Source organism: Coenobita brevimanus, chromosome 55 (assembly GCF_032717465.1).
Source record: "Coenobita brevimanus isolate Jiangsu-jjx chromosome 55, ASM3271746v2, whole genome shotgun sequence".
Lineage (NCBI taxonomy): Eukaryota > Metazoa > Arthropoda > Malacostraca > Decapoda > Coenobitidae > Coenobita > Coenobita brevimanus.
Genome location: NC_137008.1, coordinates 63,714,049 through 63,731,592, shown reverse-complemented (window position 1 = coordinate 63,731,592; position 17,544 = coordinate 63,714,049). Strand labels below are relative to the sequence as shown.

Genomic DNA, 17,544 nt, shown 5'->3' with positions numbered 1-17,544 from the left:
CTCAGAGTCTCTCCCAAGCCTAATTAAATCGTCTGGGCGAGCAAAAAATAAATAAATAAATAAATAAAAGCAAAAAAAAGTAATCGATTTGAAGAGGTTAACATTTTTCGGCCCTCCTCTCCTCTCAGCCTGGGATATTTTGATTCTGCTCTTGCTATTTCCTAACGATTTTATTCAGCATAGTAATGGAAGCTATGTCTAACCCCCTCCAGTTCCATAAATCTATCAGATGTTGAATAAAATCGTCTGGAGGTAACGGGAATATGATACAACCAAAAAGACGTCCTGCAGGCGGGAGTGTTGAGTTAATTTTAAGTGATTTGTGTGATTTTGAGAGATTTTGGGTGACTGTGCATAAGTTTGAGTGATCTTAAGTGATTCTGTGTAATTCTGAAAGAATTTAAGTGATTGTGTGTGATTTGGAGTGTTTTTGAATGAGTTTGACTTTAAGGCCATTTCCTCTCTCACCCTCAGTAAAAGAACTTAAGAGGCGGGAATTTTTACTGATTTTCAATTATTCTCAAAGATTTGGTTAATTTGTTTGATTTTGTGTGATTTCTGCCTAAATTTGGGTGACAGACATGATTCTCTCTTACCCACAGTACAAGAACCTTCAGGCGAACATGGAGACGATCTACAGCACGGCCACCATCTGTGACTACTACAACCCTACCCAGTGTGACCTCCAGTTGGAACCAGGTACGGGAGAATGGTTTTTATTTACCTGCCTTTTCTTCTTATTTTTAAAGATTTTAGGTTTAGATTTCATGGTTAAATTTCAGACTATATATATATAAATTACGATCATTTTAATTTTCCAGATTCGGATTTAGTTTCAGATTTCAGAGTCGCATTAGGTTATCGGATTCATATGTCCTGATTAGATTTAGGGTCCGGTCTCAAGTTCAAATCCAAAACTCAGACTAGGGGATCAGATTCCTGTATCAGATCATGAGTTCAGATTAAGATTTCTGATTAAGATCTCAGATTATTTAAGTTTCAGAATTCAGATTTAGAATTCAGATCCAGATTCAAGTGATATGTATAGGTTTTGATTAATTACTCAGGCTTAGATATAGATTTCAGGTACAGGTTTGAATCTGCTGGAAGAAGCCATACTGGGACTATAAAAGAAACAGATAAATGATAATGGGAACAAACATAACTGGGAAAAAATATAATGGAAGATGTACTGGGAAGATATTATGGTACTAGATATAATAGTACAGTATTAGATATAATGGAAACAGACATAAAGGAAACATACAAAGTGGTTAGTTAAATTGGGAACAGATCAATTGGGAACGATAGTCGAAATCATGCTGTAATTACGTAAGCGGTGTTAACCTTTTGAATAGCTTAACAAAATAATCTTCTGTTAGCCTAAATAAAATTCCCCAAATCACCAACCGCAGTTAATGGATGAAATGGCAAAAAAACTAACCTATCCCCACGCCTGCACAGACGTGGAGGCGATCATGGCAACCTCTGAAGACTGGGACGAGCTGCGGTACGTGTGGGAGGAATGGCGGGATAAGTCTGGCAAGCTGATGAGGGACGACTATATCAGATTCGTCGAGCTCTCCAACCAGGCCGCCACGCTGGACGGTACGTGGAGGAAGGCTTGTATTGGGCTGTGGAGAGTGGTTCATATATTGCGCCTCCCCTTGTTCATGTTAGATTTTGTTCAGGTACCAGTTACATGGCACCACTGGATGGTAGGTGGATGGAGGCTTGTGTTGTACTGAAGGGGATAACCATTTGCCATATATATTTTACATTTTCAGCCTTTCGCCTTCCTCTGCAGGCTGATATTCCTAGGATGAGAGAGGCTTGGTGTGTTTCTCTGTCCGTAGATGATTCTCAGGGGATATGATGTGTCAGAGAAGAAAGTGACGGACATGCCTTAAGTATAAAGTAGACGCGTTGAAATAGTGGATGAACTTTTGCCCCTGAGTGTGCTGTATCGGATGGTCCATATGTAACGCCCCCTTACCCGTGTTATATTCTTCCAGCTCATCATCCAGGCTTCTGTTCTTGATGGTACATGGATGAAGGATTACTCTGCACACCCTTCGTTAATTTTCTTTGTGTCTGAAAATAATACCCGACGTTCCTTCATGTTTTGTCGTTTTCCCTTTTCTTTTTCCCTCCTTTTCCGTCATTATTTTTATCCTTTCTTTCAGTAATAACAGCAGACGTTCCATAATTCTTTGTAGTTTTCTCCTTCATTTTTACTCTCTTTTCTGTTTTTTTTTTTTTTTTCTTTCTTTCTTTCGCCGTGTGGAGCTTCCTAGCTGACGCATTTATCATCCTTTCCCTCCCAGGGTTCGTGGACACAGGGGAGTACTGGCTAAACGGGTACACGGTGACGCAAAGGGAGGCAGATGAATTCACAGGCGGGGACAGTCTCAGTCAGGAGGAGTTTAGACAAATGGTGGATGCTGTGTGGACGCAGGTAAGGGCCAGGAAGGCGTACAGATACAGTATTTAGGTTTTTCAATGCTTTCTTTCTCACTTTCTCAGTCTTCCTTTCTCGCTTTCGCTCCGTCTCTCTCACTCATTTATTCTCTGTCTGTCTCTAGCTATTTTTTGATTTCCCCCTTTTCTCCCTTCTCTCTGTCTCTCCCCTCTTATACATTCTCAGTCTCTCTCTCTATCAGCCTTGAAGAGTTTTTGCAGATGATCTCATGTAAGACAAGAGGACATAAAGGTATTTGGATATTGCTTTCTCTCTTACTTTCTCCCACCATCACCACCATCTCTCTCTCTCTCTCTCTCTCTCTCTCTCTCTCTCTCTCTCTCTCTCTCTCTCTCATGTAGTAGTTATCTGATAATTCATAAACCTGTACCGCACACTAAACTCTTTACCGCACACTTAACCCTTTACCGCGCACTTAACCCCTTACCGCACACTCTTCTCCTACAGGTATCCGAGCAGCTGTACAAGAAGGTACACGCCTACGTTAGGATGCGTCTGCAGGATGTTTACCCGGGGAAGATAGACCCTACCGGACCCATCCCCTCTCATATCCTGGGTAAGATAGATAGATAGACAGATAGATAGAAGAAGTATAGACAGGCAGATAGGTATTATATCGAAAGATAAATGGGTAGATAGAGATGGCTAGATTAAATACGAGTAGATAGGTATACAGAGAGAGAGAGAGAGAGAGAGAGAGAATAGAAAGATGGATAGTCAGCTAGACAAACTAATGGACAGATTGATGGATAGCCAGCTAGATAGACAGACAGTCAGATAAATAGACAGATAGATACCATAGATAAGGTGCCGTTTATATATATGTATGTATGTATGTATTATAATGGTATATGAATAGACAGATAGCTAGATAGATAAACATATTTTTGTTATTACTCTTATTGTTATTATGAAAATGATCGTGATGATGATGATGATGATAACTATGATCGTCGGGAACTGTACACGTCTAGGAAATAGATCCACACACAGCAGGCCATAACGGAGCTTAATTAATGGGCTTATCACATATCCAGTTAGTCTGTGTTATCGCCGTGCAGCTGCCTGATAAAACCTTGGCTCTCACACACACACACAGTCATTAGCAAGGTATATTCATAGCCTGGGATTTTTTTTTTTTTTTTTTTTTACCCTTTTTGTAGTTTAATTCACTCAGCTCATTGGCGGAACAACACATCCTTTCCGTCGCACTTCTTCGTGACTGTAATTCGCCGTCCTTAACTTGCGGATATTTTCGTCCTTCTGTAGCTTGTTTCCTGTAGCTCAAGGAGAGAATGAGTAAATACTATGACTGTACCCCCTTTTTTCCCAGCGCTTCTTCGTGACTAGCATCATATTCTTGTGCTGAGCTCTTGTTAAATCTCAGTCTGCAGGATGGAGAGATGGAAATTTTAGGCCAATTCAAAATGAAGGGTTAAAGAAGAAAAAGACAGTGAAGAACAGGAAAAAAGAACAAGAAGAAGAAGAAGAAAGAACAAGCAGAAGAAAAAGAGGAAGAAGAAGATGAAAAATGAGCTGTTATTGATGCGGCCAGATGTCAAGTTTCTGTCGCTATCTGTCGCCAGGCGTATAGTCCCACAGTTCAGTCATAGAGAAAAAAAAAGAAAAAAGGAAAAAGAGAAACAAGGAAACAAGAAAAATAATATTAATTAGGGGTAGTCGCCGCATTTCGTTCCCCCTAGAAAAAAGGAAACTATTAGTGTTCATACTAATACTAATGCTAATACTAATGATGATGATGATGATGATGATGATGATTATAGTAGATATAATGTATAGATGGGTAGATAGATAAATTGACAGATAGATAAATACATAAGTAAACAAACGAAGTAAATTACACTAAATCAGACAAAAATCATCTTCAACCCTCCCCCCCTTCTCTCTCTCTGGCAATATCTACAGTATAATATAATAAGGATTAATCACACTTAACCGGTTGACCTTTCAAGTACTTGAGAAACACCTAAAAGAATTTTCATGCTGGTTAATTGCTAAACACTTTAATTCAGCCGAGAGCACGTCCTTAGACACATGCTGAGGTGCTAAGACGTACAGGGAGCACAGAAAATGTCACACACACACACACACACACACACACACACACACACACACACACACACATAGGTACAGAGAGAACACTGACATTATGCTTTTTATCCCTTCAGCTCTCTCACGTAAAAAATAAATAAATAAATAATTCTGTTGCGGTATCATAATGGAAAAATGCAACCTTTCATTCCCAGTAAGATCACTCATTTATTTTTACGTGCTTGTATCGACTGTTGTTTAGTTATTTATTTTATCACATTAATTCTGCTCCATTTATTTTTTATCTTTGTATTTTTGCCATAGTTATCGAATTGTACTGATTTTGTTTAACTGATTTTACATTTTTTATCAGTTTATGGATGTATTTTTTCATCATATTGCATCTAGTTCTTCGTTTATTTTTATTATTAGCATGCTGTTGATAGTGTTCCCTCTTCCATACTTTCTCTTGCCCTGTTTACTGGATCTTACCTCACCCCATCGTCAGGTGTGAATAATAAATGAGATTATTATTTTTTATTTTCTTCCTTTGTTCTTTTTACTATTGTCATTTTATTTGTGACATTATGACATTTTTATTTCTCCTCTTATTCTGTTTCTTTTTCTTTATTTTTTTTTTTACCTGTACTCTTATAATTAATCCCCCGTCTCTGCTTCCAGGTAACATGTGGGCTCAGGAGTGGGGCAACATCGCTCGCTTCGTGATGCCCTTCCCGGAGATGCCTACCTTCGACATCACCGACAGTATGGTGGAGAATGTACGTTGCACACACACACACACACACACACACACACACACACACACACACACACACACACACACACACACACACACACACACACACACACACACACACACACACACACACACACACACACACACACACACACACACACACACCTCTTCGCTTGATAGAATGTGGGTGCTTTTCTCTTCATAGCCTCATCTCATGACCTCTTCTTTTAGGCAATTCTCATAACCTGTATCACTTTTTCACAACTTGTTCTCATAATCTCTTCATTTACAACAATATGGTTCCTCTTCGTCTCATATCCTCTTCTAAAATTCATCAGTAATTGTACTCCCTAAAGATTGAAAATTTAATTAATTCTCAAAATTAACCCAAGAACACCTTCCTGATGTTTGGCAAACTGTTCCAGGATGGGGATATCCATCAAATGACTAACGATGTGGAGGACTTTATTAATGTGTCTGTTCTACAAGTTAAAAAAAATTCTAATCAGCATACACATCGTCCAGTAAAGATATAAATGTGTGTGTTTTCCAGGGTTGGGACATCCAGAAAATGTTTGACGCCGCCCAGGACGTTATTAATATTTGTCTATTCTACAATACAAGCATTAAATTATATATAACCAGCATACCTGTTATCCAGTAAAGGTGTAAATGTGTGTGTCTTCCAGGGTTGGGACATCCAGCAAATGTTTGACGCCGCCGAGGACTTCTTCAAGAGCTTGGACCTGTTCCCGATGACGCAGACCTTCTGGGACAAGAGCGTCATCAACCAGACGGCCTGGGGTAAGACCATAGTGTGTCATGCTTCAGCGGAGGACTTCTGTCTGGGCCCTGGGAGCGAGGATTTCAGGTGGGTTCAGGTGCTTAGATTCGTCACCATGAAGGAATTATTTGAGATTGTTTTTAGTTCTCAGGGGATGGGAAACGTCTCATAAATTGAGTAAAATCGTCAGGCAACAGGAAGAATGTAATAGTTTAGACGTTCACCTTAATTTTTAATCCTTAAAGTATTAGAAGCCACTCATAAGCCGGAATTAAATCGTCTGGTGGCGGCAAGAAAAAGTTTATATTTCTCACTTCCTTTAGGTGTTGTTTGGCACATAGAGAACAGGAAGGCATTCATAACCTAAGGAAAATCGTCCGAAAGTAAGAATTAAATATTTCTGGTGGTGACAGTAATATAAATAATTTCAAACCCCAGTTGTGGTAGTAGTTCTTATAGCCCCAGGTTCATTCGAAACGTGATTCCCTAGGCTTTAGTCACGCATTCTCCTGCGGTCTACCATCCTTCTTTTGCAGGAGAGGGAAGTAGTTGAGGGACGTTTGTATAACCAGGCAGTTGAGGCACCTAGTTATATCAGTGTCACCACATGATGGCTTCCCTCTCCAGCACCATTTTCGATTTCTGACGGCTTAGTGGAATCATGTCTGTAATTTCTCAATCTGCTTCCCACAGGATCAAGATGTGCACTGAGGTGAACATGGAGGATCTTGTGACGGTCCACCACGAGATGGGCCACATTGAGTACTTCATGGCCTATAGGAACCAGCCCCATGTCTTCAGGGACTCCGCCAACCCAGGTCAGTAATACACATGATATTTTGAGAGAAAACTCTGGTTATTATTATTATTATTATTATTATTATTACTATTATTATTATTATTATTATTATTATCATTATCATTATTATTAGGTAGTAGGTTAGGAGTTTTTTATGCTTATTTTTATCGGATTATTTCTAAATACAGTATATAGGACACTGATGACTTTCTGTTCCTTTGCACGTCTCACGTTTGATATATGGATACGGTTTAGGAACATGACGATGATGATGATTTCTAACTACATCGACGCCTGGCACCATAAGAATATCCCAGGCCTATAAAGGGAATAAGGTGATGATGATTTCCAAGTACATACAGGATACTAATGACCTCTTCCCTCTGTCAGGTTTCCACGAGGCCATTGGAGACCTGATCGCCCTGTCCGTGTCAACCCCTCAGCATCTGGAGAACATTCTGGGTCTGACGCCAAGTCGCCGGGACAAGGCACCTGACTCCAAGTACACCGACGATGAGAAGCGCGACCTTAATTTCCTCATGAAGATGGCGCTCGATAAGGTCTGTCTTGTACTCACGTTATTGTGGAAGAGGCTGCCTGAGAGAAACGCCTTCTCGCGGTGGCACTGATATAAACCAATTGGCTCCACTGCTCGGTTATACAAACGTCCGTCAACTACCTCTACTGTATAGCTGCTGCTGCTACTACTACTACTACTACTACTACTACTACTACTACTATTGCTACTACTACTACTACTACTACTTCTACTACTACTACTACTGTCATCGATATAGAATAGCCTTCATAAACAACATAAACGTTAATATTAATGCACCACAAGTCGAAATGATCAGGAAGGACAGAAGTGCTAGGGAGCTTCTCAGCGAAAATGCACGCCTGACATACAAACACTTCCTCTGTTGATTCCACTGTAGTTCTCCCTCCTTAACTTGGGCCAGATTTTTGTCCCTTGAAGCTTATTTCACGTAGCTCAGTGGCAGAAAAAGGCAATGCTGTGTCTCTACATCCATTGCCCTCATCGTGACCAGCAGGATATCCTAGCTTTAATCTAATATTACAACTAAGCATTCCAGATGGAGAGAGGGCAATTTTAGGTTAAGTTAGAGTAAAAAGAGTACAGTAACCTAATCCACTTCACCCCTCCCAGATCGCCTTCCTGCCTTTCGGTTACCTGATTGACAAGTACCGCTGGGGTGTGTTCGACGGATCAATCACCTCAGAGAACCTCAATGCCGGCTGGTGGAATCTGAGGGAGTCTTTGCAGGGCGTATCCCCCCCTGAAGGCGTGCGTGGGGAGGAGTTCTTTGACCCTGGTGCAAAGTATCATGTTCCCGCCAACGTCCCTTACATCAGGTAGTGTGATATCTTGTCGGTATTTTCTGTTTCGTGTCCTTTAAAAAAAAATAATTATCGAAGTGCCGTGCTATGTAAAAAAAAAAAAAAAAAAAAAAAAAGAAGAAGTAGAAGGTTGATAATGATGATGGTGAGGATAGTGGTGGTATTGATAGTGAAAATGGTGTTGGTGATAAGATGATAATGATTGTGGTGGAGATGATGGTGATGATGACGATGATGATTGGTAGTAATGATGGCTTGCTGATGTTAATAATGAAGATGACATTGACGATGGTGATGATGATATCGATGATGATGAAAATGATGGTGGTGATGAAGGCGGTGATGACGATGATTGGCGATGAAGTTGATAATGCTGTCGCTGCTGCTAAAGATGATGATGATGACGATGAAAATGATGATAGTGATGACGATGATATTATAAACCCCTCCTCCTGTCCCGCTCAGGTACTTTGTGAGCTTCATCGTGCAGTTCCAGTTCCACAAGCGGCTGTGTGAAGCGGCAGGGCACACTGGACCCCTCTTCAGCTGTGACATCTATAACAACCAGGACGCGGGCCTCATACTTAGGTGGGTTGGTATACACACACACACACACACACACACACACACACACACACACACACACACACACACACACACACATACCGTACACATAATATATAGATGTTATGTGCGTACATGCATTTTTAGGTATTAGCAGGTACATGAAAATGGATAAGTCAGGTTTCTTCAGGTTGTTGTTGCTTTACTCCAGTCTATCTTGCCGAGCAGACCCATCGGCCATAGGTAAGCAACTTATTTGTGAGACCGTCCTGCAGGTAGAGTTCAGTACGTACTGTAGGCTGTGTAGGGAACCAACGTTCCCTTGTAGTAGACAGCACCGAGGCAGAGTCGGACCACGGTCTTTCCCACAGCAAACTGCAGGGAAATATGAGGTTTGTCCCCGGGTGGACGCCACAGTTACTCCACTCAGGACCACACTCCACCACGTGAAGGTTCCTCTTCAGGTACTTCCAGGTATGTGCAGGTAATCCCAGTTATCTACAGGGATTTCTTCTTACCCCACAGGACAGCAATGGAGAAGGGCTTTTCGGAACCGTGGCCTAAGGTGCTCAGCGAACTAGGAGGCTCATCAGACATGGACCCCCAACCCATCATCGACTACTTCCAGCCCCTCATTGCTTTCCTGGAAGAGGAACTGCTCATTAATGGACAGTGCATTGGATGGGGAAGTAAGTGAATGGACCTGTGTGTCTGTCTTTTGCCGTCTTTCTCTCTCTCTCTCTCTCTCTCTCCTTTTTTTTTTTTTTCTGTCTGTCTCTTTCAATGTGTCTGTCCATCTTTCTATGTCGCCACCTGTTTCTATGTCGCCGTTTTTTTTTCTCTCTCTCCTTCATTGTATTCGTCTCTCTGCATCTTTCTCTGTCTCCATCTATGTACCTTTGTCTTTTGAGATACAGAAGTCCAGGCAAAAATCTCCTCAAAAGTTGGCAGTGCATTGAATGGAGAACTAAGTGGATGGATCTATGGCTCTGACTTTTGCCTTCTGTTTGTGTGTGTGTGTGTGTGTGTGTGTGTGTGTGTGTGTGTGTGTGTGTGTTTTGTTTTTGTCTCTTTTTAATGTGTTTATCTCTATCTCCATCTCTATGTCTTTCTCTGTGTCTTGAGGTGCTGAATCTTGAGCAGTGTACTGAACGAGGCAGTAAGTGGATGCCTATCCTATCTCTGTCTCTTTTCATGCCCTCTGTCTCACTTGATGTTTCTTTTACTGTCTCACTGACACAAAAGTACTCTTGGTGACAACAGTCTATCATGGCTTAAGTATCTTCTAGTAACATCAAGTAAAAAATAAAATCACGATGCTCATTTTGCAATAACATGGCCTAAAACTGCCAGTTCTCCATCTTGAGTGCTCCGTTGTAGATTGACACTAGGTTATGATACTAGTCACGAAGAAGTGCAGTGAAAAAGAATGAAGAGCCATAGTAACGTCTTGTTCTGGCACTGAGCTGCGTGAAAAAGTTGCAAAAGGACGAAAACCTGGGCCAAGTTAAGGTGAAAGGAGTATGGTCATATGCCAGCCAGAGCCACGTACAGCTGGGGACAAAATATCGTTCCACACTTAAGGCGAACTATTATTCTATTCTGAGAAATCTTGATGGATCCGAAAGCAGGATCGCTGGGTTTCAGAAGTTTTCGTTCAATGTCCAACTATTGATTTGAAGTAGATCAGTATTTATGTCCGTTAATGTACATAAATTCTCCAGCCCAATGTACAGTTCCAGTCAAAAAAATCCTTTACAGTTAAGTGATTCCGGCATTGACATCTTAATTCTGATGACTTTTTTTTCTCTGCCTCATTCTTGCAACCATAAAGCTATTTAATACATTTTTAGGAGTGACTTTTCGAAATGGAGAAGTTATATAATAGCCCCCATTAACCGTGACGCCCCTAGAGATGTATCCCAAAGCTGAGTAAAAATCGTCTAGAGGTAGCAGGAACTAAAAAAAAAGTCATGGGACTGAAGGTGTTAAATCTGCCCTTACTGTATAATTATGCCCTCACTTCAGGCCCTTTCAGTACCACTCACTAAGTTTCATTTTTCCAGGATAGTCGCTGTTCTCTTATCTCCAGGTAACTCTAATCTAACCTAATCTAGCCTTCCGTATCCTGATCTGTCCTAACCAAAATAGATAACCTAACCTAGCCTTATTTGACCTAACATTACCAAACCTAACGTGACCTGACCTAACCATAATAGACTAACCTAGCCTAGCCAAAGCTAACCTTACCTTACCTAACCTGACCTGACCTGGCCTAACCTTGAGGCTAATTTAACCTAGTCCACTCTGACTTAACCTGACCTGAACTGACCTAACCATGAGGCTAATCTAATCTAACCTAATGTGGTCTAACTTATCTTAACCTAACCAAACCATAACAATATGCTGACCTAACCTACCTATAAGACTAATGGTGGCGTCACACTGGGCCAAAAGTTGCCATCGTGCGAGCAGCTTCTGTCAGCTGAAACAGATAGCAAAGTCAAGTTGTCACATGCCTGTGTTTTTGAGAGCCGACACGGCTAGCAGTGCCTCGCGGTCATTTGTAAACAAATCACCATGTCCTCGTGTGAATCTGTTCTTGCCCGCAGACACAAGTACTAGAGTTTTCCTTGCCGCAGGATTCAAATCGAATACTGGTCAGAATCTGCTTTCCAATTGTTGTTTGGAAACAAAACAGACAGCCTTCGTGGCTGGTCACCAGAGTGTCCGAATACTGATTTCATGGCACAAGAGAAAAAAAAAACAAATGAACAAAAACCATACTAATTAAATTGTATTTACTTAACAATTTTAGTTACAGTTTCCTTCTGTGATAACAGAGTATTTTCTCACCGGCAACAAAATTAATATTAGGCTTATTTGAGTTCTAATTTCACCAACTAGCTGTGAGCAAATATTGTTATCTATTTCGCCTCGCAGGCGAAATCTCGCTCACCGTGGGTCATTTTGGCTAATGGCTCACTAAAGCTGCTTGCATGTCAGCCACTTTTGGCCCAGTTTGACTCTGCCTTCCCTAAGCTAACCCAATCTTACCTAATGTGACCCAAATCTAACAGACTGATTTATTTTAACCTAACTTACCCAGACCTAGCCTAACCTGTCCTAAATATTTCACAGCAAGCTAACTAAATCCAACCAGATCTAACCTAACTAACTCTAACTAAGCCTACCTGTAACCAAATCTAACAGAGTATACTAACCTAACCCCGAGAAAAAAATAGCCAAAAATCAAGCATACACAGCTCCAGACTTAGCCACCTCTCTCACTCTCAGGTGACTGTGTTAGGAAGAATGATGATGGAGGAAACGCTGTCCAAGGTTCGGCAGAGGCAACGAGTACCACGGAGAACACAGATAAAAAAGATACCACAGGAAACACAGAAAATACGGAGAACCCAGAGAACACGGAGAGCACACCAGAGGAGACCACAAGCATCGGAGAGACAACCACGGAGGCGGGAACGACCCTGGCCCCGGAAGATCGGGCGAAGGAAGACATGGAGAGGATGGATGTTAACATGACGCTGATGGTGCAGGAGGCCACGGAAATCGACTGGAAATATTACACCAATGTCACCGACGAGAATGCCGATGCTGCTGTGAGTTGATGGTTGGGTTGTCGTTGTTCCGCTACTGTTAGCTGTTACGTCTGTTGTCGTGTCTGTTGCTGTCACCGTCATGCACTATAGTGTTTCTCTGTGCAACGTTGATCGACTTGACGTGCTACGCTGATGTTACTGATGAGAATGCTTAGATCGTTGTGAGATGGAGAATGAATTGTATTTGTTCCTGTTGTTATTAGCTATTCCCTCTGTTAGTCTAGCTGTTGTGTCTACTGGCCTTCGTGTCTGTTAGTGTCATCTGCTACATTGATCGACTTAAGTAATAGAATGCGAACCCGCTGTAAGTTGACAAATGGGTTCCCATTGTTGTATTACTTTAAGCTGTTATCTGTCGCCGTTCCACAATTGTTAGCCGTCATTTCATTGTTCAGTTTCTGTGTGTTGTCATGTCACGTTTTTTTGCTATTGTTAGTGGTCATGTCTCCTTGTATTGTTACTTGTCATTCTCGTTGTTCTGTTACCGTCAGCCGTCAGTCCCGTTATTCTTATACCGTTAACTGCTTTGTCTCCCTTCTAGGTCTGTTACTGCCACCTGTCATGTCAGTTGCGCTCAAATCTGTTACTGTCATGTCTGTTACTGCCTTGTCTCTCAATGTCATCACTCACGGTTGTCTCTTTTTTCTAGATCATGACGAGAAAAAAGTTGATTATCTACCTTAATGGCCCACGTGTACTCGATATACAGTCATTAATCCTTCTCTCGCTTCTTCGATAGAGTGCAGCTTGGACGAGGGTGGGCGAGGTGTACAAGAGCTGGTACGACGAGGTGATCAAGGCATACCCTGAATACGAGACCTTCGAGGACGAGGCACTCAAGCGGCAGTTCAGGCTACAGCAGAACCTTGGCACGTCGGCACTTGAACCTGACGACTTAACTGAGGTTGGTGGGAGGGTTCTGGTTGAGTCTGGCTGTGGGTTGAGTGATTTTTATTTGACTGGGGGAGGTTAGGAAGCTTTGGTTGAGGTTTGAAGATGGTTAAAGTTTGATTGAATTTGGATGAGGCTTAACTGAGTGTGACTGAGGTTTAACTGAGTGTGGGTGAGGTTAGCGTGTTCTTTTAGATGTATAGTGTTTGGTAGTGATCCATTTGAATTTGGTTGAGGCTTGACTGAGTGTGAGGTTAGACTGAGTATGACAGGTTAGTGTTTAGTTGATGTTAGTGTTTAGTTGAGCCTGGTGTGTTTGATTGAGGTTTAACTGAATTTGGTTGATGTTTGACTGAATATGGTTGAGGTTTGACTGAATTTGGTTGAGGTTAGATTGTTCTTATCACTGACTTAGATTAAGATTAGAGCTTGATTTAGGTAAAAAAAAATTGAGGCTAGAGCTGCATTCTCACTATCTGATTCCTACACTGATTCTTATACCCTGATTCTCACCCTCTTATATCCCTAGCTCTGCCTCTGATACTTTTTGTCTGTCACTCATTCATACTTCCTCTCTTATTCTTACTCTCTGATTCTCACCCTATGATTCCTCCTTCTCTCTGTCACTGATTCTTACTCTCTGATTACCATTCTTAGACCCACACTAATTCTCACCTTACTCATCCTTTCATACTTTTTATTACTGATTCTTACTCTCTGATTCCCACGCTAATTCTCATTTCCTAATTCCACTAATTTCCACTCAATTCCTACCCCATTCCCACTGATTTTCACTGATTCCCACGCTCATTCCCACTTACGTCTACTGATTCCAGCACTAAATCCCACTCCCATTCCCAGTCTCATTCCCACTTTAATCCGCAGCACAACGAGGCAGTAGTGAGCATGACCACCATCTACACGAACAAGTTGTGTCCGTACGACAACAAAGACTGCAACGAAGAAGAGGATGGCATACCCATTGACGACCGTGAGTGGAGGGTCATGTTTTTGGCCTTGCTTTGATTATTTATGTATTTCTTATTCCATTTATTTACTTTAGGACTGGAGGGGTTAGGTAAAGCCTTCACTTTCCTCGTAAATTGAATGAAATCGTCTGGAGGCAGCTACATAAAATAACGCCTATCGGACTGAAGGGGTTAACACTCTCGAACTCCTATAACTCACATTCAGCTGAGTTAAATCGCCTGGCTTTAGCTGGAACAGAATATTTAAAGTTTTGCCGATCATGGGAGGGTTAATATGGCTTGACGAAAGACACCCCTCAAGAAAAATCATAGCTAAATGCATAAAGACACGAAACATACGAAATTAAGCAAAAACCACACACACACACACACACACACACACACACACACACACACACACACACACACACACACACACACACACACACACACACACACACACACACACACACACACACACACACACACAAAGATACTCCACCCCCTTACACAAGAACTCTGCAATGGGAAACTAATCTGTCTGTCTCTTTCTCTCTCTCTTTCTCTCACACCTGTTTCATTCTTTCTTGCAGTTGAGCAGTTAATGGGCACTCTTGAGGACTACGACGAACTTCTCTACTACTGGAAGAGGTGGCGGGAAGTGTCTGGCAAGAAGATGATCGGCGACTTCAAGAAATATGTCCAGATGGAGAACAAAGCTGCTGATTTGAATGGTGGGTGGGGGATGAGGGGTGAGATAGATAGTTGGAGATACATAGGTAGGTAGATTGAAAGATAGAATGGTAGATAGATACAGGTTGATTGAAAAATACGTAGACTGTTAGAGAGAGAGAGAGAGAGAGAGAGAGAGAGATTAGTAAGTTGGAAAATGCTCATAGAAACAGTGGTTAAAGTCCATTGATATGAAGGGAAAATTAGTATATGCATCAATAAAATAATAAAAGGTCGTTGAAATGAACGATGAATAAGGAAGAGACAAACGATGAAATAGATAAGAACAGTGGAAATATGGGTACATGAGATGGTATAAGATAAAGTGCATTCATTTTCCATTTCACTCTAACACACGCACATTTTATCAGTCCTTACAAACCGTTCGTTATTCAGTTCACACACAAATGGTCGGTGTTGTCAGCACTCACGCACTGTCCACACACACACACACACACACACACACACACACACACACACACATTTCATGCTCAGTTTCATTTACTACCTCTCCTCTCGAACCTCACTCCCAGGCTTCGAAGATGCAGGCATGATGTGGGTGGAGCCCTACGCAGAGGGTAACTATACTGGGGCGGACTTCAAGGATGAGATTGCTAGTCTTTGGGAACAGGTGAAGCCCCTGTACGAGAAACTCCACGCCTATGTCCTCCATTTCCTGAAGGAGAAGTATGGGGACGACATTAAGAAGAAAGACATCATTCCGGCGCATCTTCTTGGTGGGTTAGGGGTGTGGGGTGAATAAGGGTGTGGGTGTGGGTGAGAATATGAGTAGTCAGGGTGTGGGGTGGGTGAGGGTGTGCGTGTGGGTTAGAGTGTAGCTAGCTTAGGGTGTGGGGTGGTGAGGGTGTGGGGTGAGTTGTGGTGTGAGGTAGGTCAGGATGTGGGGTGGGTAGGTTAGGGTGTGGGTGGGTGAGGGTTTGGGGTGAGTAAGAATGTGGTGTGGTTGAGACTGTGGGTAGGTTAGGGTGTAGGGTAGGTGAGGGTGTGAGTTGGGTGAGGGTGTGAGTAGGTTAGGATGTGGGGTAGGTGAGGGTGTGGAGTAGTTGAGAATGTAGAGTGGGTGATGATGTGGGTAAGGGTGTTGGTGGGTGAAGGGGTGGTGCGGGTGATGGTATGGGGTGGGTTAGAGTATTAGGCGGGTTAGGGTGTGGGGTGGGTGAGTGTGTGGGTTGGATGAGGTTGTGGGGTAGGTGAGAGTACTGAGTGGGTAAGGGTGTTGGTGGGTGAAGGTGTGGTGCCAGTGAGAGAGTAGGTAAGTTAGGGTGTGGGGTGGGTGAGGGTGTGGAGTGGATGATGGTGTGGGGTGGGTGAGGGTGGGAATGGGGAAAGTGTGGGGTCGGTGTTGGGGCGGGGTGGGTGAGGGTGGGTGTTAACCTTATCTAAATCCTCCTAAATTAGTCTGACATAATCAGACCTGGTCCTGACTTAATCTAACTTAATTTAAATTGCTGTGCATCAGTCTTTCTTATTTTGGCTTAACTTAACTAGACTTTACCAAAATACCCAAAATCAGTCTAACACAACCGAACCAAACATACTGTTAAATAATCTTAACTAACTTCTCCTTCTCAGTTAAGCTAATATAATCAAGTCTTACCAAGCTTAGTCTAACCTAGCCACGCCTGATCTAACCTAACCTAGCCTGACCTAACGTTGCTTAACCTATCCTAATCTTGCTTAACCAAGCCAAATCTAATCTAACCTGACCTGACCTAACCTGACCTGACCCCTGCTAGGCAACATGTGGGCACAGAGTTGGGAGAACCTGTATGACCTAGTGAAGCCCTTCCCTGAGGTCAACATCACTGACATCACGGAAGACCTCGAGAATTATGTGAGTATTGACATCACCTGACCTAAACTCTCTCTCTCTCTCTCTCTCTCTGCTATTATTATGAATCTGGAGAATAAAGTGTTGGTACTGACATCACGTAAACCAAAGATGATTCCCTCTTCCCTTTCATCTTCCCTTCCCCTCCTTCTGCTTCCTCTCTCACAACCCCTCCTTCTTCACTACACAATCTATCTCTCCCTCTCTCATGAATACATCTGGCATTATCTGACCTAACCTGTATCATTCTCTCTTCCCCTTCCCTCATTCCCTCACTGTCTCCCTCTCTCACCCTTTCACTGTCTCCCTCTCTTCCTTTCCCTCCCTCCCTCCCTTTATTCACCTCCGGAGTTAGGTAAATAAAAGCATCTAAACAAACCTGATTTTTTTCCCTTCCTTTTTCGCCGCACTGCTCACAACATTTTATTTATATTTTATTCTTGGTATGTCTGGATTTTTTGGGATATATTTAATTTGTTGTCCTTCTTCTGTTCATCTTCTAAAAAAAAAAAAAAAAGAAGAAAATACCAGACGACAATATTCAGCCTAGTAGAACCCCCCATACAGGTCTTTCACGTTAACTTGGCCCAGAATTATTCCTCTCTAGACGGCCTTGGCTTATCTCACGTAGCTCAGTGGTAGAAAGACAGTGCCTTCCCATAGCACCTCCTCGTGACT

General features: G+C 42.2%; 2 protein-coding genes across 2 annotated transcripts in view; both read left to right on the top strand.

The window, feature by feature from the left end:
* The window catches only part of LOC145401354 (uncharacterized), a 162,134-nt gene that overhangs the window by 122,252 nt on the left and 22,338 nt on the right, over positions 1-17,544 (top strand). The gene's annotated exons all lie outside the window — the stretch shown is intronic.
* LOC145401352 (angiotensin-converting enzyme-like) overlaps positions 1-17,544 on the top strand; it is a 41,766-nt gene that overhangs the window by 11,341 nt on the left and 12,881 nt on the right. Inside the window, exons 4-20 of the mRNA XM_080273676.1 lie at positions 603-699; positions 1,465-1,608; positions 2,328-2,458; positions 2,930-3,038; positions 5,216-5,313; positions 5,981-6,162; positions 6,769-6,893; positions 7,265-7,434; positions 8,046-8,251; positions 8,702-8,824; positions 9,326-9,489; positions 12,197-12,423; positions 13,163-13,327; positions 14,200-14,305; positions 14,876-15,016; positions 15,548-15,751; positions 16,772-16,869. Coding sequence (XP_080129802.1) covers positions 603-699; positions 1,465-1,608; positions 2,328-2,458; positions 2,930-3,038; positions 5,216-5,313; positions 5,981-6,162; positions 6,769-6,893; positions 7,265-7,434; positions 8,046-8,251; positions 8,702-8,824; positions 9,326-9,489; positions 12,197-12,423; positions 13,163-13,327; positions 14,200-14,305; positions 14,876-15,016; positions 15,548-15,751; positions 16,772-16,869 — 2,490 coding nt within the window. The remainder of the gene's footprint in view (positions 1-602; positions 700-1,464; positions 1,609-2,327; positions 2,459-2,929; positions 3,039-5,215; positions 5,314-5,980; positions 6,163-6,768; positions 6,894-7,264; positions 7,435-8,045; positions 8,252-8,701; positions 8,825-9,325; positions 9,490-12,196; positions 12,424-13,162; positions 13,328-14,199; positions 14,306-14,875; positions 15,017-15,547; positions 15,752-16,771; positions 16,870-17,544) is intronic.